General features: G+C 45.5%; 1 protein-coding gene across 1 annotated transcript in view; it reads left to right on the forward strand.

Annotated features, from left to right (window-relative positions):
• atp6v1ab (ATPase H+ transporting V1 subunit Ab) overlaps positions 1-22,483 on the forward strand; it is a 59,946-nt gene that overhangs the window by 32,289 nt on the left and 5,174 nt on the right. Inside the window, exons 5-14 of the mRNA XM_070891791.1 lie at positions 2,184-2,321; positions 12,581-12,732; positions 13,618-13,780; positions 14,510-14,618; positions 15,647-15,769; positions 16,440-16,554; positions 17,759-17,822; positions 18,431-18,634; positions 20,644-20,738; positions 22,074-22,245. Coding sequence (XP_070747892.1) covers positions 2,184-2,321; positions 12,581-12,732; positions 13,618-13,780; positions 14,510-14,618; positions 15,647-15,769; positions 16,440-16,554; positions 17,759-17,822; positions 18,431-18,634; positions 20,644-20,738; positions 22,074-22,245 — 1,335 coding nt within the window. The remainder of the gene's footprint in view (positions 1-2,183; positions 2,322-12,580; positions 12,733-13,617; positions 13,781-14,509; positions 14,619-15,646; positions 15,770-16,439; positions 16,555-17,758; positions 17,823-18,430; positions 18,635-20,643; positions 20,739-22,073; positions 22,246-22,483) is intronic.

Genomic DNA, 22,483 nt, shown 5'->3' on the forward strand with positions numbered 1-22,483 from the left:
CAGCCCTGGGTGCCCTACCCTGCTCACTGCTGACTGATACCAGTGAGCCAAACCCCAGGTTCCCTTCCACATTTAATAAATATAGAATTTCTCATTCAGTCGCTGTAAAACTGGCACTGCGATCCCTATTTGGCATAAACATCCTATTCTAAAATGCACAATGCCACGTGTGAGCTGCTAGTACTATTTAACAGATTGTATGTTACATGGTCTGACACTCCTGTCATTATAAAATGTGGTCTCTGAATGGTGACACTATGGGAGATCTGGTAGCAATATGAACAAATCTAATGCACAGCTAGTTCTGTTCCCAAATAATTTCCGAATGGCAAATTAAAAACTAGTGATAGAAATACAATGAAGGTGATTCATCATTAGCCTGCTGCATGTGTCCATATTAAACGGGTAGTGCAACACGTGTACAGGGTCTGCTCATTTTCAGTGTTGCCAATTTAAATTTCGAAGCCTTTGCCATAGCCGGGTGCATCCAAGAGAAAATCTGTGGTCCAAAAAACGGTGTAGTTTTCATCAATTGTCTCATGGGTTAAAACCATTTTCTTTCTCCCTTGCCAGCCTACTTGTAGATAAATTCCTATTAGAATTGTGAAATGCTGCTGGGATGGGGTGATTATACCAACCTCCCACTGCTTTCTTAAACTGATCTTGTCCACATCGTGAGAGTGAACTAGTTTGAAATTGCAAGTGAGGTTGGTGTAGCCTGGAATTTCTCTGGCTGTGACACTCTGAACAGGGAGGGAGCAGCAATAAAAGGCAATTCCAGCAGGCTGGGGGGCTAGTCAACATGGAAATTGAGGCAGATGGAGTTAGTAAGAATTTTGATCCCATCTTTTCGCTAGTGAGTTAAGTCTGTTCATCTGTACCTGCTGCAAAGTCCATTGACTTCTGAGTTATTTTGGCTCAACTCTCTTTAATGACACAATACCATGACAACACAACAACAACTTGAATTCATATTGCATCTTAAACATAGTAAAACATCCGAAGGCGCTTCACACGAGTGTTCTAAAATAAAATTTGACACCAAGCCACATGAGAAATTAGGGCCGGTGACCCAAGCTTGGTCAAAGAGGTAGGGTTTAAGGGCATCTTAAAGGAGAAAAGGAAGACAGAGGTTTAGGGAGGGAATTCCAGGGCTTAGGGCCTTGGCAGTTGAAGGCATGGCCACCAGTGGTGGGGCGATCGAAATTGCAGATGCTCAAGAGGCCAGAATTAGAGGAGCGCAGATATTTTGGTGGTGAGATTGTGGGGCTGCAGGAGATTAGAGATGGGGATGGGAGAGGGAGGCCATGGAGGGATTTGAAAACAAGGATGGGAATTTTTAAATCAAGATGTTTACGAACCGGGAGCCAATGTCGGTCAGCAAACACTGGGGGGATGGGTGAGCGGGACTTGGTGTGATTTAGGACAAGGGTGCTGAGTTTTGGATCACCTCCAGTTTATGTAGGGTAGAATGCGGGAGGCCAGCCAGGAATGCATTGGAATAGTCAAGTCTAGAGGTAACACAGGCATGGATGAGGGTTTCAGCAGCAGATGAGCTGAGGCAGGGCAGTCTTAGTTATGTGGCTACAAGCTCATTTCCAGGTCAAATATAACACCAAGGTAGCGAACAGTCTGGTTCAGCCTCAGATAAATGCTAAGGAGAGGGATGGAATCAGTGGCTAGGGAATGGATTTTGTGGCGGGGATCGAAGACTATAGCTTTGGTCTTCCCAATATTTAGTTGGTGGAAATTTCTGCTCATCCAATACTGGATCACGGGCAAGCAGACTGATAATTTAGGGACAGTAGAGGAGTTGAGAAGTGGTAGCGCGGTGGAGCTGGATGTTGTCAGCGTATATGTGGAAACTGACGCTGTGTTTTCGGATGATGTCGCTGCGGGGCAGCATATAGATGAGAAATAGGAGGGGGCCGAGGATAGATCCTTGAGGGATACCAGAGGTAACGATGCGGAGGCGAGAAGAGAAGCCATTGCAGGTGATTCTCTGGCCACGATTTAGATAGTGGAACCAGGCAGGTGGAGTCCCACCCAGCTGGACAATAACATGAACTTGCATTTGTGACATTCTTAGCGAACAGCTTAAGTAATAATGGAGACTGGGATTTATAGGTTGACTACTTTTCTTGGTTATGCTTTGAGCTGTAACTTGTGTTCTTTCTTTTCAGGTTGGTAGTCACATCACTGGTGGAGATATATACGGCTTCGTGTTTGAGAATTCTCTTATTAAGCACAAGATCATGCTTCCACCAAAAAACAGAGGAACTGTCACGTATGTCGCCCCACCAGGGAACTATGATGTCTCTGTAAGTATTTGAAGATTATATTTATTCCATAAGTCTGAATCAAATGTGTTCCTGGATTTATCAGTTGCACATATGTTTCACAAATCTGGTATGATGTATACATCTCACTTATACTTTGGTAAAACAGCTACTTGCATTTAACATAGAAAAAACACCCCAATGTGCTTCGCAAAGGTGAAAGCAACAAGGAAGAAATTTTGTGAATAGTGACCAAAAGGTGGGTTCTGAGGAGGGTCTTAAAGGAAGCGAGTGAGCGGAAGGGGCAGGAAATTCCAGAGGATGGGGCTGAGGTGACTGAAAGGAATTAAGGGTTATGGGGAGCCGGTGGGTAAGTGGAGCTGAGTCCATGGCCAGATCAGCCATGATCTTGTTGAATGGCGGAGCAGGCTCGAGGGGCTAGATGGCCTGCTCCTGTTCCTAATTCTTATGTTCTTATGTTCTCCAATGGTGAGGCAAGGGAGAAGAGATGCACAAGAGACTGGAGTCAGAAGAATGGAGAGTTCGGGGGAGGGGACGCGGGGAGGAATGTAGGGCTGGGGGTAGGGGCAGAGATGGGTAGGGATCAGGCCATGAAGTGATTTAAACACAGTGGGCAGATTTTCGGCTGATTTGTGCCCCATTTAGCACCTCGGTGGGGTGCAAAAATGATTTTTGTTGGGGGCATGAAACGAGTCGCACAAGATTTTGTGCCTGGGTGGAACTTTCGCCAATGGTTTTGCGGTGGCACTAAAACATACAGCCCTGCTGCCGTTTTGACTGTTGAGATAACTTAAATCATCGTGCATTGCTGCACTAGTGCCCTGGGCGGAAATTTCAAGCATTCCGCCCGATTTAGCATCCGCCCGAGAACCCGCCCAGAAAAACCTGATGGACCCAGGGCGTACCAGGTGCTAACGGCACCATGTTGAAAGTGAAGGAGACAGTCGCAGTTGAGAGTGATTGATTAAAAGGATTGGGAGAAGAATGCTGTGTTGCTGCATACTTTTGATTGTGAAGTTTGAGGGGTTCCAGTTTGTTTTATTAAGGACATTTTAAAAGATGAGGCCCATGCTAGGTCGGGAGCCATTCATCCTGGCTGCTATTGCCATATGGCTTCAAGCTGGAAGAAGGCTTATTGTTGATCATTTGCAACGTAATCGAAGTGGTTACAGACGTATGGGGAGGAGGCCCCTTTTTCCCCCCCCCCCCCCACAGTCCACAAGTTTACAGGGAACATCGCTCATACCTCCTGCTCTCTGAGGCACAGTGCATTAGAAGGCTATGCTTCTGAAAAGAAGTTCTGACACAGATATGCCAGCTCCTACAGGCAGACTGACAGCCTACCAGTGGCAACAGGACTGCACTGCCTGTCTAGGTGAAGGTGACTGGCACTTGCCTTCTATGCCTCCGGCTCCTTTCAGGCATCAGCGAGGGACCTATACTCCATCTCTCAGCATGCTACACATTGCTGCATTCACCAGGTGACTAATGCACTGTACGCATGCAGAAATGACTTCATAAACATACCAATGACCAGGGAGACCCAAAATGAGAGGGTTATAGGTTTTAGACGATTTTCTGGCTTCCCCAAGGTTCAGGGTGCCCTTGACTCTATGCACATTGCCCTGCAAACACCTTTACAGAATGCAGAAGTTTTCCGAAATCGAAAGGGATTCCACTCCATGAGCATACAGATTGTCTGCGACCATACTCAGTGCATCATGGCAGTCAATTCCCAATATCCAGGGAGCATCATTGATGCTTTCATCTTGTGTTAGAAGTGTCTCAAGCATGTTCCAGCGTCAACCAGAAGGCCAGAGCTGGATGCTCAGGGGCTCATGACCCACCCTGCCAGCTCCGGAACCCTCAGACAGAAGCTGAGCATCGCTATAATGAGAGCCATGTAGCCACATGCAATATCGTCAAACAGACCATTGGAGTGCTCAAGCAGCGCTTCTGATGCCTGGATCACTCTGGAGGCTGCCTACAATACTCCCCTCAGCAGGTCTGAGTTCATTGTGGTGTGCTGCATACTACACAACTTAGCCATCATGAGGGGATAGGTATTGCCAATGGGGATTGCAGGCCAACCTCAGGAGAAGGGCGACGGGGCGGGGAGGAGGAGGAGGGCAGCGAGGAACCCATGCCGCCGCCACAACCACTGGGGAGGCATCGTGGAGATTTCACCACTGCAAAAGTCTTGCGTCGGCAGCTCATAATTGAAGGCTTTGCTTGAAGAGTGAACGGCACGTTTGACCGTTGCCTGGCCACTCTATCCCACCATGTTGACTATTCCCCCTCTTATTCTGAAAATGAGACACTACACAGAAATGCATTTAACATAGAAAAAAACACCCCAATGTAAAGAAAAAATTTATTGAACATTGTAACATTGTAAACTTTGTAACCTTCATTGTGAGACTTAAATAAAATAAAATGAGCTGCATCCAGCAGTGTGATAATTCAACATTATTAGAACATAATCCAGCATCAACAACATAATCCAGCAACATCAATTCCTGCCCCACTATTTTTACCCACTGTCTTTTGCCCCCCTTCTCCATCACCCTCCCTTGCCTGCTGCACCTAATCAGTGTGGCACCAAGATGGGTGACAACCATCGCTGATGCTTGGTTGGGGGCTGAGTGGGGGAAGATGGAATGCTGTCATCCAGAGGAATGATACCACCTCCCTTGAGGTGTCTACTGTACATGGTCCATGCCTCTGAGCCATACAGAAGGGCGGGTATTACTACAGCCCTGTAGACCATGAGCTTGGTGGTAGATTTGAGGGCCTGGTCTTCAAACACACTTTTCCTCAGGCAGCCAAAGGCTGTGCTGGCGCACTGGAGGCGGTGTTGAACCACCTCATTAATTTCTGCTTTTGTTAAGAGGCTCCCGAGTATGGGAAATGGTCCACATTGTCCAGGGCTGCGCCGTGGATCTTGATGAGTGGGGGGTAGTGCTGTGCGGCGAGGACAGGCTAGTGGAGGACCTTTGCCTTACGGATGTTTAGCGTAAGGCCCATGCTTTCATATGTCTCAGTAAATACGTTGACTACATCCTGGAGTTCAGCCTCTGAATGTGCGCAGACTTCTGTGGCTCAGAGGCATGAACCATATACAGTAGACACCAAGTTGCTGGAGAAATACCATCAACGATGCCTCCGCGAGATCCTACAAATTCCCTGGGAGGACAGCCACACCAACATTAGCGTCCTCGACCAGGCCAACATCCCCAGCATTGAAGCACTGACCACATTTGATCAGCTCCGCTGGACAGGCCACATTGTCCGCATGCCAGACACGAGACTCCCAAAGCAAGCGCTCTACTCGGAACTCCTTCATGCAAACGAGCCAAGGGTGGACACAGGAAAGGTTACAAGGGCACCCTCAAAGCCTCTTTGATAAAGTGCGACACCTGGGAGTCCCTGGCCAAAGAACGCCCTGAGTGGAGGAAGTGTATCCGGGAGGGCGCTGAGCACCTCGAGTCTCGTCGCCGAGTGCATGCAGAAAACAAGCGCAGGCAGCGGAAAGAATGCACGGCAAACCTGTCCCACCCTCCCTTACCCTCAACGACTGTCTGTCCCACCTGTGGCAGGGACTGTGGCTCTCGTATTGGACTGTACAGCCATCTAAGGACTCATTCTAAGAGTGGAAGCAAGTCTTCCTCGATCCCGACGGACTGCCTATGATGATGATGACCACCTCCCATATCCACGGAGCTACACAGTCGCCAACGGGGCTGGTCCCTGGCAACCGGAGCACCTTGCTGGCCTGCTTCAGAACCGTCACTTCCCCGTGTGACGGGGAACGCGGAGAGTATGGAGACAGGTATGGACTACATCACCTGCCCAAGCTGAAGCAGAGCTTGTGCCTGTGATGCACTATATTCTGCTAGGGCTCGCACCACACTCCAGGACTCGTGTCACTGCTGGAGGCCACCAGCGCCATGTGTGCATCGCTGGTATCACGGCTCGCACAGACAAGCTGCAACCCTACCTCCGTAATGGTCGCTTTCCGACTGTCAATGCTCACGAGAATCCTACCCAAGACATCAAGGAGCTGACAGCTGATTTGGATGCTCTCCCTGGACATTCCCACCATGTCCAGTTCCACGTCTGCCTGTCTATCATCAGACCAACTTTGCTGACTCACCCGGAGAGATGGCCTGTGGGATTCAACCACAGCATTGCGTTGCTGCACACCAGTGGTCTGAGGAGCTTCGGATTCCTCGACTCCCGAAAACATCATGTCGTCCTCTGAGGAGCTGGATGCCGGTGGTGGAGCAGAGGTTGAATGATACTGTGCCGGAGTCGGCTCATCGGTATCCTCCTCCTTCTCCTCCTCCAGATGATGGCCTGACATGGAGGGGTCCCTTACATAAGAACATAATAGGAACAGGCATAGGCCATACGGCCTCTCGAGCCTGCTCTGCCGTTCAATAATATCATGGCTGATCTGATGATGGACTCAGCTCCACTTCCCCACCCTCTCCCCATAACCCCTTATCCCTTATCGTTTAATAAACTGTCTATTTCTGTCTTAAGTTTATTCAATATCCCAGCTTCCACAGCTCTGAGACCGCGAATTCCACAGATTTACAACCCGCTGAGAAAAAATTTCTCTTCCATCTCTGCTATAAATGGGCAGCTCCTTATTCTAAGATCGTGCCCTCTAGTTCTAGTCTCCCCTATCAGTGGAAACATCCTCTCTGCATCCACCTTGTCAAGCTCCCTCATAATCTTGTGTGATTCGATAAGATCACCTCTCATTCTTCTGAATTCCAATGAGTGGAGACCCAACCTACTCGACCTTTCCTCATAAGTCAACCCTCTCATCCTCGGAATCAACCTAGTGAACTTCTCTGAACTGCCTCCAAAGCAAACATATCCTTTTGTAAATATGGAAACCAAAACTGCGCGCAGTATTCCAGGTGTGGCCCCACCAATACCTTATATAGCTGTAGCAAGACTTTCCTGCTTTGATACACCATCCCCTTTACAATAAAGGCCAAGATACCATTGGTCTTCCTGATCACTTGCTGTACCTGCATACTATCCTTTAGTGTTTCATGCACAAGTACCCCCAGGTCCCGCTGTACTGCGGCACTTCGCAATCTTTCTCCATTTAAATAATAACTTGCTCTTTGATTTTTTTATGCCAAAGTGCATGACCTCACACTTTCCAACATTATACTCTGTCTGCCAAATTTTTGCCCACTCACTTAGCCTGTCTATGTCCTTTTGCAGATTTTTTATGTCCTCACACATTGCTTTACCACCCATCTTTGTATCTTCAGCAAACTTGGCTACGTTGCACGCAGTCCCTTCTTCCAAGTCGTTAATATAGATTGTAAATAGTTGGGGTCCCAGCACTGATCCCTGCAGCACCTCACTAGTTACTGGTTGCCAACCAGAGAATGAACCATTTATCCCGACTCTCTGTTCTGTTAGCCAATCCTCAATCCATGCTAATATATTACCCCCAACCTCGTGAACTTTTATCTTGTGCAGTAATCTTGTCAAATACCTTCTGGAAGTCCAAATACACCACATCCACTGTTTCCCCTTTATCCACCCTGTTCGTTACATCCTCAAAGAACTCCAGCAAATTTGTCAAACATGACTTCTCCTTCATAAATCCATGCTGACTCTGCCTGACCGAATTTTGCTGTTCCAAATGTCCTGCTACTGCTTCTTTAATAATGGACTCCAACATTTTCCCAACCAGAGATGTTAGGCTAACTGGTCTATAGTTTCCTGCTTTTTGTCTGCCTCCTTTTTTAAATAGGGGTGTTAGATTTGCAGTTTTCTGATCTGGGATCTCCCAGCAGATTGAGGGATGCTGCGCCTGTGATTGGTCATCTGGAATTAGAAAGCAACAGACGAGTGGTTAGCAGCAGGAGAGGGGACAGGGTAACATGAGGAAGGTCGCATAGCTCAGGCTCATTTGAAAGACCGCCACTACTCCATTATATCTAGTCCAGAGACACTGCAGGACATTGCCCCAGCCCAGCCCAGGGAGTGTGCAGGACATTGCCCCAACCCTAGTCCAGTGGCACTGCAGGACATTGCTACAATCCAGCCCAGGGAGTGTGCAGGACCTACCCTCAGTATCCGAGCTGGGGTCAGCGCCCCCCAGTGGCAGCTGCCTGACCAGTGACGCCAATGACGCCTGCCACTCTGTCCTCTATGTCCATGAGTGGCAGGGTCTGAGGCGGATCGCCGCCTGTCCACACCTGCTCACGGCGATTGAGACTTCTTTGTCTGCAAAGATGTAAATGGGAATTGTTACAAGAGGGTCCATCTGCTTTTGTGGCACAGATAGCCACCAAAGCACTTATACCATACTGTCTGAATGTAATAGAGTCCTCTGTTTAATGGCCTTGGAAGTTGCATGTGGTTCATCAGGAGGACATTGAAGTGGGGAGCCATCTCAGAAAGCAATCTTAATAATGTGTAAAGATCATTCATGGCAAATAGGGTGCCGAACTAAGCCTACCTATGTGTCATGCATTTTAGAGGCAACCCACAGAGTGCTGAGAGACAGCAACAGCATGAGAACAAATAGTGTGTCAGATTTATCCTTGAAGTTATGGAGTGCATGAATGAAAATGGTACTCTGACGACCCTGGTGAGATCGTTGAATTTCTTTCGGCACTGTGTGGCAGTCCTGACTACAGTATCCGAGGCAGAGACCTCCTCAGCTATTTCTCTCCAAATCCTCTTAACTAGGGATGGCAATGGTCTCGAACCACCCTGAAGCTGCAGCTCCTGCCATCTTCTTTCCACAGCCCCCACTAGAGCTTCATTAGCCTCGTGGCTAAATCGCCTGGCACGTTGTCTGGAATCATCATCCTCCATCAAAATCCAAATGTGAAATGGCTGACTCAGCCCCGGTTGTACTGCGCATGCGCGCGCAGGTAATGGCCGCGTCCTGCATTAGTGTTTGCGACAGAAGATGGACCAGTAGCGCAGGAAGAAAAAAAAATTGCGCAGAGCGGCAGATTGCGTCAACGTCGGAACTTTGTGCGCGCCGGAGCCGAGTCTGTGGTATAACGCCGGAGTTAACACTAACGCTCCTCGTGAACTTTCAGTCGGCGAAAGTTCCTTGCTCTGGCGCTAACGTTGGCCTGGCGCTAAATTTTTCGCTCCGTCGCGATTTGCACCCGGAAATGGGCGAAAATGCAAAAAGCTGAAAATCCAGCCCAGTGAGAATCAAATTTATTGTTGGGGGATCGGGCGCAGAAGTGTTGGGGTGTTCAGAAGGGAAAAGGTTGGGTAGTTGCAGGTTGGATAATGCAGTTGTAAATTACTTAAGTGAGGTTTTTGCAAGGATGGACGTAGAAGGAACTGGGGGGGGTGGGGATTGGAGCGTGATGATACAAGGAAGTGGTTGGAGAAGTGATCGAGATCATGGGAGTAGAGAGGCTGTGTGAGAAGGTAAAGTTGAGGGGCTTGCTGTGAATATGGTTTGTAGAGTTTTATATGGAGGGAGTGGTTTAGAGAGGAGAGGAGCGTGCGCGAGGTCAGCTGTGGAATGGTGTTTGAAATCATCGAGGATGGGGAATTGCTCAGTATAGAGGCTGATGGGGTGAGAAACTTGGGGCTTAAATACTTTAGCTATGTTAACCAAAAGCATTGAATACCTCATCAGGAGATGCTCCTGTTGATTATGGGGGTGGAATTCATGTGCCTTGATGTCATTTGGAGTAATGGGCCCTTGCAAGCTGCCACTCTAACCGAATTACCAAGAGAAAAATGTATGTGTGAGGAGACAGCACATTGCACTATAATGACTAAATAGACTGCAGTAACCTTTTAGAAGCATAGAATCATAGAAAATAGGTGCAGGAGCAGGCCATTTGGCCCTTCGAGCCTGCACCACCGTTCATTATGATCATGGCTGATCATGCAACTTCAGTACCCCATTCCTGCTTTCTCTCCATATCCGTTGATCCCTTTAGCCGTAAGGGCCAAATCTAACTCCCTTTTGAATATATCTAACGAACTGGCCTCAACAACTTTCTGTGGTAGAGAATTCCACAAGTCTGAGTGAAGAAATTTCTCCTCATCTCAGTCCTAAATGGCTTACCCTTTATCCTTATATCCCCTGGTTGTGAACTTCCCCAACATCGGGAACATTCTTCCTGCATCTAACCTGTCCAATCCTGTCAGAATTTTATGTTTCTATGAGATCCCCCCTCATTCTTCTAAATTCCAGTGAATATAAGCCTAGTCAATCCAGTCTTTCTTCATATGTTAGTCCTGCCATCCCAGGAATCAGTCTGGTGAACCTTCGCTGCACTCCCTCAATAGCAAGAATGTCCTTCCTCCGATTAAGAGACCGAAACTGCACACAATATTCAAAATGTGGCCTCACCAAGGCCCTGTACAACTGCAGTAAGACCTCCCTGCTCCTATATTCAAATCCTCTCTCTATGAAGGCCAGCATGCCATTTGCCTTCTTAACTGCCTGCTGTATCGGCATGCCAACTTTCAATGACTGATGTATCATGACTCCCGGGTCTAGTTGCACCTCCCTTTTCCTAATCTGTCACCATTTAGATAATCTGCCTTCCTGTTTTTGCCACCAAAGTGGATAACCTCACATTTATCTACATTATACTGCATCTGCCATGCATTTACCCACTCACCTAATCTGTTCAAATCACCCTGTAGCCTCTTAGCATCCTCCTCAGCTCTCACTGCCACCCAGCTTAGTGTCATCTGCAAACTTGGAGATATTACATTCAATTCCTTTGTCTAAATCATTAATGTATATTGTAAATAGCTGGGGTCCCAGCACTGAACCTTGCGGTACTCCACTAGTCACTGCCTGCCATTCTGAAAAGGACCCATTTATTCCTACTCTTTGCTTCCTGTCTGTCAACCAGTTCTCTATCCACGTTAATACATTACCCCCAATACCATGTGCTTTAATTTTGCACACCAATCTCTTGTGTGGGACCTTGTCAAAAGTCTTTTGAAAGTCCAAATACACCACATCCACGGGTTCTCCCTTGTCCACTCTACTAGTTACATCCTCAAAAAAAAAACTCGAGGATTTGTCAAGCATGATTTCCCCTTCATAAATCCATGCTGACTTGGACCGATCCTGTCACTGCTTTCCAAATGCGCTGCTATTACATCTTTAATAATTGATTCCAGCATTTTCCACACTACCGATGTCAGGCTTCAGCTTCAGAAATCTAGTTAAAGTAGATCAAATGTCATTACGATCTACAGCAGTTTGGACTCATTTAGTAACCATTCCAAAGTCACCTAGCAATGCTCAGTGTTTTCCCATCTTTGAGGAGTTGGTATTTCAGCTTAAAATTTTCACAAGTACCGTTGGTTGTGAAACCTTTGCTTCTCCAGTTTCTAAAGCAAGATTTTAATGTTCATTTAGGACTTTGTTTAAAATTTGTGCATTAGTGTTGAAACGTGTAAGAAGGAAATTGTAGAATAGTGGGGTGGGAGGGGGATAATTAAGGAATGAGTATAAGGTACACACAGGCCAGTGAACATTGTTTTGTAGTGGTGGGGCAGATGTACTGCTAGTTCAAGAGTTCTTCTGGTAAATTTCATAAAAGTCAGACTTATTTTTAACAATTCAAATGTCCGATCTTTGAGCAGAGTAGTGTGTACAGTGATTAGAGTGGAGAATAAAATAGTTTATATATGGATTCCCCTGCACTATAATATTGGGGTTTTAATAGCATTGAGCCCAGACAAAAAATAATCACTAAATATGAACCAGGTTTAAAAAAAATTAATTCAAGGGATGGGGGCAAGGCCCATTCCTAATTGCCCCTTGAGAAGGTGGTGGTGAGCCGTGTGGTAAGGTTACTCCTATCAGTGCTGTGAGGGAGTGTGTTCCAGAATTTTGACCCAGCGACGATGAAGGAACGGGCGATATATTTCCAAGTCCGATTGGTGTGTGACTTGTAGGTGATGGTGCTCCCATGCACCTGCTGTCCTTCTCCTTCTAGATGGTGGAGGTCACAGGTTTGGGAGGTGCTGCAGAAGAAGCCTGGGCACATTGCTGCAGCCCATCTTGTAGATGGTATACACTGCAGCCATTGAAGGGATTGGGTGATTAAGGTGTTGGATGGGGTGTCAATTAATCAAGGTTGTCTTAGTAAATGAATTAAAAATTTAAATGCTCCACATGTTTGCATGGCAGCAAAGCTGTTCAAGCAGCAGCTCTTTTTGGAGGTGGCAGTGATTGATTGTCACTCTCGATTATATATTTTTTTTTCTCTCTCCCCTTAAAGGATGTGGTTCTGGAGCTTGAATTTGAAGGCATCAAGGAGAAGTTCACCATGGTTCAGGTTTGGCCTGTTCGACAGGTGAGGCCAGTCACTGAGAAGCTGCCGGCCAATCATCCTCTGCTGACTGGACAGCGTGTGCTGGACGCACTCTTCCCGTGAGTTTATCTTCAATCAAATGCACTTGGTTTGAAATGTTGGAAAGTCCAACCCCAGATTCTGTCGGAATGCTCAGCTGCAGCCTCTTTTCATGCAGTGCTTCAGACAGATGGTATACAATGTAGTGATCCTCTAAATTGCTGCCAGGCACCACATGATGCTGAGATCAGGAGCCGGTTTGTCTGGTGTATGATTGATGCCAAGATAATTCCTGGGCCACAGAGGCTGCAATTCCACGAGAGAGTCAAAGACAGTCTCTGTTTTTGTACTGTCCACCGAAGGTCAGGTCTTGAAGTTTTTGAAATTTCCTGATCGTCTAGGATCCAGATGAATTGTAGTACTCGTAGGAAATGCTGTGTGTCCTGAAATAAGAAATTGGTGCAGGCAATGACTGGCGTAGAATAAGCATTCAACTGATGTTTGAAATTAGGCCACTCTCTTCCCCCTCTTCACCCCCTGTGCTCCTTTCTCCTCTTGTAGAATGACCTTCATTTGTGACTAGCACTGTCCCATCAGGTCTTGCATGGAGTTAAAATGAGAACCCCATATTGGAGTAGTGTTGGTCACATGGGAGCCATGCATGGTATTACAACCTATTTTAAGGGGTGATCTTTGTTTTTAAGGCTTCTCCCTATTCCTCCCCCACCTTCTGCTTTATATCCTGATGGTGGTCTAGTGCAACAGTGTGTGGAGAGAGTTTCTTGGACGAGCTAAAGGACCCTAAACGTGTTGCACCAACTTTTATATACTGACATCTAGAGGTCCTGAATGCTTGTACTTGACCTGTAGGCCAATAAGTATTTGGTGGGAAGGGATGATATTTCTGCCGACATTGACTGGAGACTCGGCTCACAGTGGAGTCACTTGTTGTTCTTGTGTTTCAGATGCGTACAAGGTGGAACCACGGCCATCCCAGGCGCCTTTGGTTGTGGAAAGACCGTGATTTCACAGTCGCTCTCAAAGTACTCCAACAGTGATGTGATTATTTACGTTGGATGTGGGGAGCGTGGCAATGAGATGTCTGAAGTACTGAGGGATTTCCCAGAGGTTAGTTTAAAGTTGTCTTTTTTTTTAAAAACTTCAAAATTGGTAGCAAAGGATTGGAAGCTATGTTTGTAAATACTTTTTAAGAAAATGCTACAGAATATTGAAAGAATTCAGCATAACCACTCCAGAGACTTGAGCGCACAATCTACTCCACTTCAAAAGTACTTCATTGGCTGTAAAGTGCTTTGGGATGTCCTGTCGTCATGAAAGGCATTATAGAAATGCAAGTCTATCTTTTTTGTATAAACTCAGCACGTTCAACAAAAGTTAGATTAGTTGTAAGCAGCTTTTAGAGGGAGACCAATACCCCAGGAATGCCTCTCCCCAACCTCTTTTCCCAATGACTCTAGTGCAGAGGTGAAAAGGGATACAGGAGAGTCTGTTTTAAATTCTTCACCTACTGTGACAAGAAGTGACTAACTCGGAAGATGCCTGGCTGCATTTGTAATCTGCCAAAGTTGTGACATGCGATTATTGAGTTTTGCTCCATTCTGTGTTCCATTTAGCTCACGTTATTCCACTCTTCCCTGTTGGGGAAAGATGGCAGGAGCTGAATTATTGATAGCAGGTACAGGTTTTACTCGTTTGCTATTTAACCAAAAAGCTCTATCGGCATTGTCTGAAACCTGCAGATGTGGAGCGATCGGGCTAAATCCCTCTTCTTTCTCCACACTCCTTGCTTAGATCAATGCCAGTGCTAATGTGCCTTATTTCTCTTGCCCCTTGTAGCTGACGATGGAGGTTGATGGGAAAGTAGAAAGCATTATGAAGAGAACATCTTTGGTGGCGAATACCTCCAACATGCCTGTCGCTGCCAGGGAAGCCTCCATCTACACCGGTATAGTATCACTTGTTTTACATTTTAATTTGCTTGCCTCTGAACAGAATTGTGAATTGGTTGTGTTGGCTTTTACTGGTAGAGGAGCATTATTGGGTACATATTCTGGTGGGTTGTAGCTCTTGCCCAAAGATAATCGTGCACTCACTTGTCAGGGTAGCAAGCAGATGGTAGAAAGATACCTTCTCCAGTTCTCCGATGGATAACTGGATGCTTAAACTTGGTGGTTGATTTTAAAGACACGCTTGTAAAGTAAACTGATTACCCAACTTCCCTTCCTGACCCTCATTTTATTTTAAATGATTTCCACTCCTTAGGCACTCTTCTCCCTTTCTTTCAAAACCTCTGTCATCAGCCCTTCCTTTAAAAACCCACCCTTGATGCTTTTGTTACTATGTACTGTACTATCTCCAACCTGGCTTGCCTTTTCCATGTTCATGTGCTGTCACTTTCCCAGACCGATGCCCATTTCTCTCAAAGCTCCATGTTTGGATCTCTTCAATCGGATTTCCACCTCTTTCGCTTCACCAAAACGGCCCTAACCAAAGTAATGAACAACTGCCTTTGTTGTGCATTGTCCCTCCTCATCCTTGACCTCTGCAGCCTCTGTCAGTTCATCACATGATCCTCCTGCAACCTCTCTGCTCCAAAATCTGTCGTGCTCCAGCTTCTTGGGACGGTCTTCGCTTGGCTCCATTCTTGGCCTCTAATCATAGCCAAAGGCTTCTCTTTTCACACCTGCACTGTCACCTCAGACGTACCCCAAAGATCCCTCCATGGACCCCTCTGTATCCTCATCCGCATACTGCACTCTGGTGATATCAACTAGAGCTTTGGGCTGGTGACACACCCAGCTTTTGTCTTTTCACCACCTCGCTTGACCCCTGCAGAAGTGCATAGCTGGCGGTCTGCTCATTGTGCACTTTATTATAATAACTTAATGAAACGATGCAGGCTTCTAAATGTTTATAACAGAAAATAGCTCAACTTTAACTGTTTCCTGCCATTTGGCTCTTTTTTTTTTAAAGGTATTACCCTTTCTGAATACTTCCGGGATATGGGTTACCATGTCAGCATGATGGCCGACTCCACATCCCGCTGGGCCGAAGCCTTGAGAGAAATCTCCGGACGTCTGGCAGAAATGCCCGCTGGTAGGTTTTCCATGCACAGCATTAAGTCAAAATATTCTGGACTTTAAAAACCAAAGTTGCCATGATCGTGACAAATTCAGGCCCAACCTTCTTGGGTTCATTGCCATCAGTCGCTCCCATAATTGATCTAAATGCCTTCTGTTTATGGTGGTTGATTTGCACTATATCGACCAGCATGATAGTGAATATCAAATATGTAACAATGAAACACCCTCGCATTGTGGGCTGGAACTCTCCAATCTCTCTGAAGGCAGACCGCATTGACCCAAGATGAGACAAGGCTTGATTTTGAACTGGTAATACTTTACTGCCACAGTAAGATGTGAGTAAGATACCAACTGTGAAGATTGGAGAAGCTCTCATGTGAGAGACACAATACCCTTTGCAATTGTTACACCCTGGGTTAAGCTATCCTACGATTAGATATTGGACAGTATGGGCACACTTCTGAAGACAAGACACTTGGACTGCTTACTGGAGTGACCGGTATCTCTTGCCCAAGGAGATATCTAAGGCAGATCCAAAACTTGTAACTTGCATAATCCATTTTCCACAAAAAAACAGTTGCCGCTAAATTGACTTGTATTTTCAGCAGACTGAGATTATGTAAATATTTAATGCAGCTCATTGTTGGGAATATGATTGAAACGAACTTTATCTGTTTTTCTAGACAGTGGTTATCCTGCTTACCTGGGCGCTCGTTTGGCCTCATTTTATGAGCGTGCAGGTCGGGTCAAGTGCCTTGGAAACCCTGAGCGAGAGGGAAGTGTCAGCATTGTCGGAGCGTAAGTATTTAATCAGGAACTAGAAGCATCATCCCCGTGGTGCGGGGGAACTTGTTCTTTGTTTGGATAGAAATGTGCGGTGCGCCTCTTCATGCTCGTCGTTTAATCAGAATCTGCATTGATACTAAATGAAATGAGAGTGGAAAAGTACTGATGCACATTGCAAGAGGGATTTGCCTTAATTGCTTGGCGTTTCCTAGAGCTACGAATTTAAGTCACAGAATAATAGCCACCCTTCTCTGGGACCTTGCACAATTTTCAAACATCTCTCCATTGTAAACTTCATGATGTATAATCTTGCATTCTAGAAGTCTGCACTTCCCACTTGTACACTAATAAAGCAGCAAAGAAACCAGGAGGAGATTCTTTGGTTTTGCGTTTCAAATTTGCTTTAATCAAGGTCTTGATCTGCTACATCAGTGGCGCTGAGGTTCATGTCCGTTAAGCACAGATAAGAAACCCTTCCCCAGCGAGCTAGGAGTGGACAGGCAGTTCGGAGTCCGATGTGCTGCTTGATACCGGTTCAGTTCACACTTTGAGGCACGTTCCACATTCTGATGCTGGAGGGTAGAAACTGCCAGTTTTATGCAGTCACCCATCAGGCAGCTGTGTACAGTTCCCTCTGCAAACTTTAAAATCCCGCTAGAAAGAAATGAGGGCCATGGCATGTGGCACTCCTTCAAATTTCCAACACAGTATTAGACACTGTATTAGTGTCCAATCTATAGACTGTGTCACACTGAAAGGTAGGTGATAATTAGATAATTAGAGAATGAGAGAGAACTTATTCCAACATACCGCTCCAGATCTTCTAAAGCTTGCTGATTGTGAACTGTTTTCATAATCTGAGAATATCCTAAATCTAATTGTTTAACATATTTTCGTGCTAAAACCTTTTCTTTACAATATTTCAGAACACTCAATAATTGTATGTATACATTTTCTCTCTCTCTTTCTCTCGCTTTATTCTCCTCTTGCTCTCTCGCTCTCATTCTCTCACACTCGCTCTTTCTCTCGCTCTCGTTTTCTTTCGCTCGTCCTTTCACTCACATTCTCACTCGCTCGCTCTCTACCTACTCTTTAGTTGTTATTTCAAATACTTCCTTCAGCCCAACTATAATTGAAGATGCATTCAAGAACAGCTGACCACTGAAATCATCAGCTGATTTCTTCACCCCTGAACTCATTTTGTCTTCTATTTCAGTGTGTCTCCCCCTGGTGGTGATTTCTCCGATCCTGTGACATCAGCTACTCTTGGTATCGTACAGGTACTGAAACAACTTAAACCTCTTCTCCTCCTCCATGCCTTTGGATTGCATCACTCCTCTTGGCAACAGTCAACAAATTGAAGTATAATTAATCTATTTTTATCAACTAAAACAAATGTTCAAGCAGACTCATTGTAATTGAATGTGACCCAATGTACTCAATAGGTTATTTTTAATTTTTCTAGGGATGAGGTAGTTGGCAGTTTCTTAATTCTTGCAATCATTTGGATCTTTATTAAGTCCCATTAGTGTGATGAAGGGGTAGGTATCCAAACTCCAGCACTATTGTGCACCTGCCTGGCTTGTCCTGTATACAACTCATGCGATTTCTCTTGAGGCTCACCCACTCCAAAACAATATATGATTGTCCTTCGCCCCAGTACAGCGCGTCAAGGGGTCTGAATTCACAGAATCGTGCGCTATTTGCAAGTTGGGCTGGGATTATTTAGAGAGAATACTAAACTTAAACATTACTGAAGTCCTCTTTTACAATTACTTCCCCCTCGACCCCCTTTTCATTCCCTCTCATGAGCCAATGTCGGCTGGTGAGCTTTTCCATAAAGGAACAGAGACATTTTGAAAGCTGTTTTTTTTTCTCTCTCCTCAAGGTATTTTGGGGCTTGGATAAGAAATTGGCGCAGCGCAAACACTTCCCTTCAGTCAACTGGCTGATCAGCTACAGTAAGTACACGCGCGCTCTGGACGAGTACTATGAGAAGCACTTCACCGAGTTCGTGCCACTGAGGACCAAAGCTAAAGAGATTCTGCAGGAAGAGGAGGACCTGGCGGAAATTGTTCAGCTTGTTGGAAAAGTGAGTAGGCTTCTCGAATGTTGTTTTGTGAGCCCCAGTGTGGAATTGGGAAGCATCACGTTGCACAAAACCGTTCTAATTACAACTGTCCCCACTAGAACATGCAAAATCCAGACCCCAACAGCATAGCTACCTGAGTTTGCTGTTGATTTGAACGGACAAACTGACTGCAATTCTCTCCATAAACCCCTCTAGCTCTTAAAACCTACCTCTTTGACCAAGCTTTTAGTCATTGTCCTAATATCTCCTTCATGTGGCTCGGTGTCAAATTTTGTTTGATAATAGCTCCTGTGAAGTGCCATGGGACGTTTTACTATGTTAAAGGTGCTGTATAAATACACTATTGTTGAGTGAATTGACTTGTTGCCCTTCGTATACAGCTTCCACTGTTTCATTTAATCACTTTACAGCCAATTAATTACTTTTGCAGTCTAGTCGCTGCTGTAGAGAAACGGTAACCAAAGTGCACACAGCAAGATCGCTCAGACAGCATTCAGATAGATGACAAGTTCATTTTTTTTTAAAGCAGTGTTGGTTGAGTGAAAAAATATTGGCCCAGCACACTGTTAATTTTCAAGTTGGCAACTCTGCTGAGATTGGCACTGATCACATGCCAGTTTGTATAACATTTAGCATGCTCCACAGGTCTGTTTGGCCCACTTTGTGGCCTCTCGCCTCCGTCCCACTCCAGTACCTGAGTACACAATCTAAGCTGACAATTTGATGCAGCACCGAGGGGGGCGCTGCATTGTCGGAGGGGCCGTCTTTTGGATGAAATGTTAAACTGAGGCCCCGTCTGCCCTCTTGGTTGGATATAAGATCCCATGGCACTATTTCGAAGAAGCGCAGGGGAGTTCTCTGGTGTCCTGGTCAATATTTTTTCCCTCAACCAACACTGCTTTTAAAAAAAATAACTTGTCATCCATCTGAATGCTGTCTGCGTGATCTTGCTGTGTCCAGTTTGGTTACTGTTTTTCTCTACAGCAGTGACTATACTTCAAAAGTAATTGATTGGCTATGAAGTGATTTGGAGCTTTTTCTACTGAATAGCATAGAATTGCCTTGTAAAGTCAGCATTCCATTGCATTGATTTAAACAGCCTTAAAGTTAATAGCTTACCACAGTAGCTAATTTTTGGGTGCCCTGGAGGTTACACAACATATCAGACAGCTGCCAGTATTACTGTTGCGCAAACCAGTCTGCTATCGGCAGGAGGTGAGGCTGTTTTCTCCGCACAGTCTTGTTCTTATCGGAATGGGAATGCAGTAGCTCCTTGAAACAGATGCATTCAACCTGCATCTTTATAGGCATCTGCAGCCCTTGAAACCCAGGCAGCGAAGTCCTTTTTGCGTTCACTGGTTTGTCCAATTTGAATTTCATGGGACTGGAGGTTTGGAAAGGGCCTCATTGGTGGATGAATCGCAAGTCAGAACACAGAGATCTATTGCTAACAGCAACTTGAGACATTGACAATTAATAAGTACGTGAATTGAACTTTATCTGAGGCTCCAAGGCACACGTTCATGGGGCTCTCAAAAGCTGTGGGTTTAGGCATTCTTGCCCTAAAGGGGATTTTTTTAATTGAATTGATTAATACTATTGAAATAATTGTTCCAGACAGCAGTCTGAATCTTTCTTGTCTCCGCTGCCAACTGTTTTGATGCGGTTGGAACATTTGTGCTGACTGACTGGCGAGACTGCTTCATTTCTGTGTCCATTTCATGGAATGAAACTACCAGCTTTGGACCCTGAGGTACTTCAGGAATGTCCTGTGCAGTGCAAATGTCAAATGTTATATTTTAAACAATTATGTTTCCTTTGTGTCTATTTTCAGGTGACTGGGCACTTGTGTTTTTATGTGGGTAATGGGGTTTTTGTGTAATTTCTCTCTGGCTTTACTCCAAGATATGTTATACTTGAAAATTAAATTTGGGTCTGCTGATGCACGGTTTAATGGCAGATTTCCCTCTGTTTGGTTGCTCATTTCAAGTGTCTAAATCTTTGTGCAGGCATCACTGGCGGAGACCGACAAAATAACTTTGGAGGTGGCAAAGTTGATAAAGGATGATTTCCTGCAGCAGAATGGATACACTCCTTACGACCGGTAAATGTTCTCCCATGTTTTCCCCTCTCAGCAAATACGTTCGTACTCTAATGCCTTGTTTGAATTGAGAATATCTCCTGTTTAAATTGCTACCCTGTTAGTATTTTTAATAGTTAATCATTTACAGCATATGTGTATTTGTTGCATACTAAAGGCGAGTGGTGAGATGTGGATTTGATAGTTCCTGACTCGCGGTGCTATTGAAGGCACTCGGTGGTTTAATGTACAGCCAGAAAAGCCATATAGTTTATCTTGCTGTAGCCTCACAAAGTTCTTAGAGCAATAACAGTGCTCCAATGAGTCCCTCTTGGAGAAAGACCTTGCCAGAGGTGGGTGTTGGTAATACGAGCACGTTCAGGTCATCAGTTGCTTAGCATTATTGGCAGAGAACTGGGCGTTGACTTGGTATATTTGGGAGGGGAGGACTGGTAATTCAGGGAGCTTGGAGTTGCCATGTGCACCAGCACATTAAAAGAGAGACAATCTGAGTGAGTACATCGCATTTGTCCCGTACTTTTTCAGATTGGTGTCCAGGCTGTCAGAACTGGTGGTTGTGTTGGTGAATGGGGCAGCTATGGGGTGTATGCAGGTTATCTGAAGTGGCAATGTTCGTGTTGGTGAATGAGACTACAGCCTACTGTGTTCAGCTTCTGTGAGGAAATGAGTTGAAGTTCATATTGGGGAGAACTTGTATTCCTCTTTGAAATCCTAGAGCTAAAGAGTTCTTGTAATCCTCACTGTTGTACATTGTCTGACCCTTCATGTTGCTTGAGTTGGAAGTGCTGGATATGGGAATTTTATCCCAATTGAAGTTTGAGAATGGAATAGTTGAGGGTTGCTTTTTTTAAAAGAAGGATTGTGATTATAGTTCTGAAGGAAATAGGGGACAGGTTTGTCAGTGAGCAAGGGGTTGAGGAATGAAGGTTGGGTCAGCAGGAGCTTGGATGGAACGGGATTGAGGAAATTAGTTGTTTATTTCATGTGATTTTGAGGGCTGGGATAGAGGGGGTGGTAACAGTATTGTGTGGGGGAAAGAGCTCAGGTGATGGAGGGCAGGAGTGTGGCTAGTGGACTGTGGTAGCCTTGATTTTGGACAAAAAAATGCACTTTACTGTGTGAGGTGATTATGGAAGGTCTGGTGGAAGAATATCTGAGGAGGTGGCTCATGGTGGAGAGGATATTGGAGTTGCTCTCAAGTGATACTTGTGAATTTGGCTGAGCAAGATTTCACAGAATTGCCAAAGCGTAGTACAAAATAATTTTGAAATAGCCATCAAAATTGTGTTGCCCATTGTATTCTAACAAAGCTGTTCTGATTTTTTTTTTTCCCCCAAGCTTTTGCCCGTTCTACAAAACTGTTGGTATGCTGTCAAATATGATTGGCTTCTATGATATGGCTCGTCATGCAGTGGAGTCGACTGCTCAAAGTGATAATAAGATCACGTGGTCAATTATCCGTGAGCACATGGGCGAGATTCTGTACAGGCTGAGCTCCATGAAATTCAAGGTAACTGGTTAGAATAAGCATGGATTCTACCACACCGTCCTGGGTGCTTGTATGTCTGTTCATCACACTGCTAATGACCTAGCTGCTCAATAGAGTAGTGGGAAGGAGAGGGAACATGACTTCAGCCTATTGCTTCACCACGTTGAGACTATTCTCTTCTCTCCGTTGTGGCTATGGGTCATGGCTGAGGCCAGTTGGTCTGAGGGAACGTGATGCAACACAGCACAAACAGCTCTTT

The sequence above is a fragment of the Pristiophorus japonicus genome, chromosome 10, assembly GCF_044704955.1.
Source record: "Pristiophorus japonicus isolate sPriJap1 chromosome 10, sPriJap1.hap1, whole genome shotgun sequence".
In the NCBI taxonomy this organism is placed as follows: Eukaryota; Metazoa; Chordata; class Chondrichthyes; family Pristiophoridae; genus Pristiophorus; species Pristiophorus japonicus.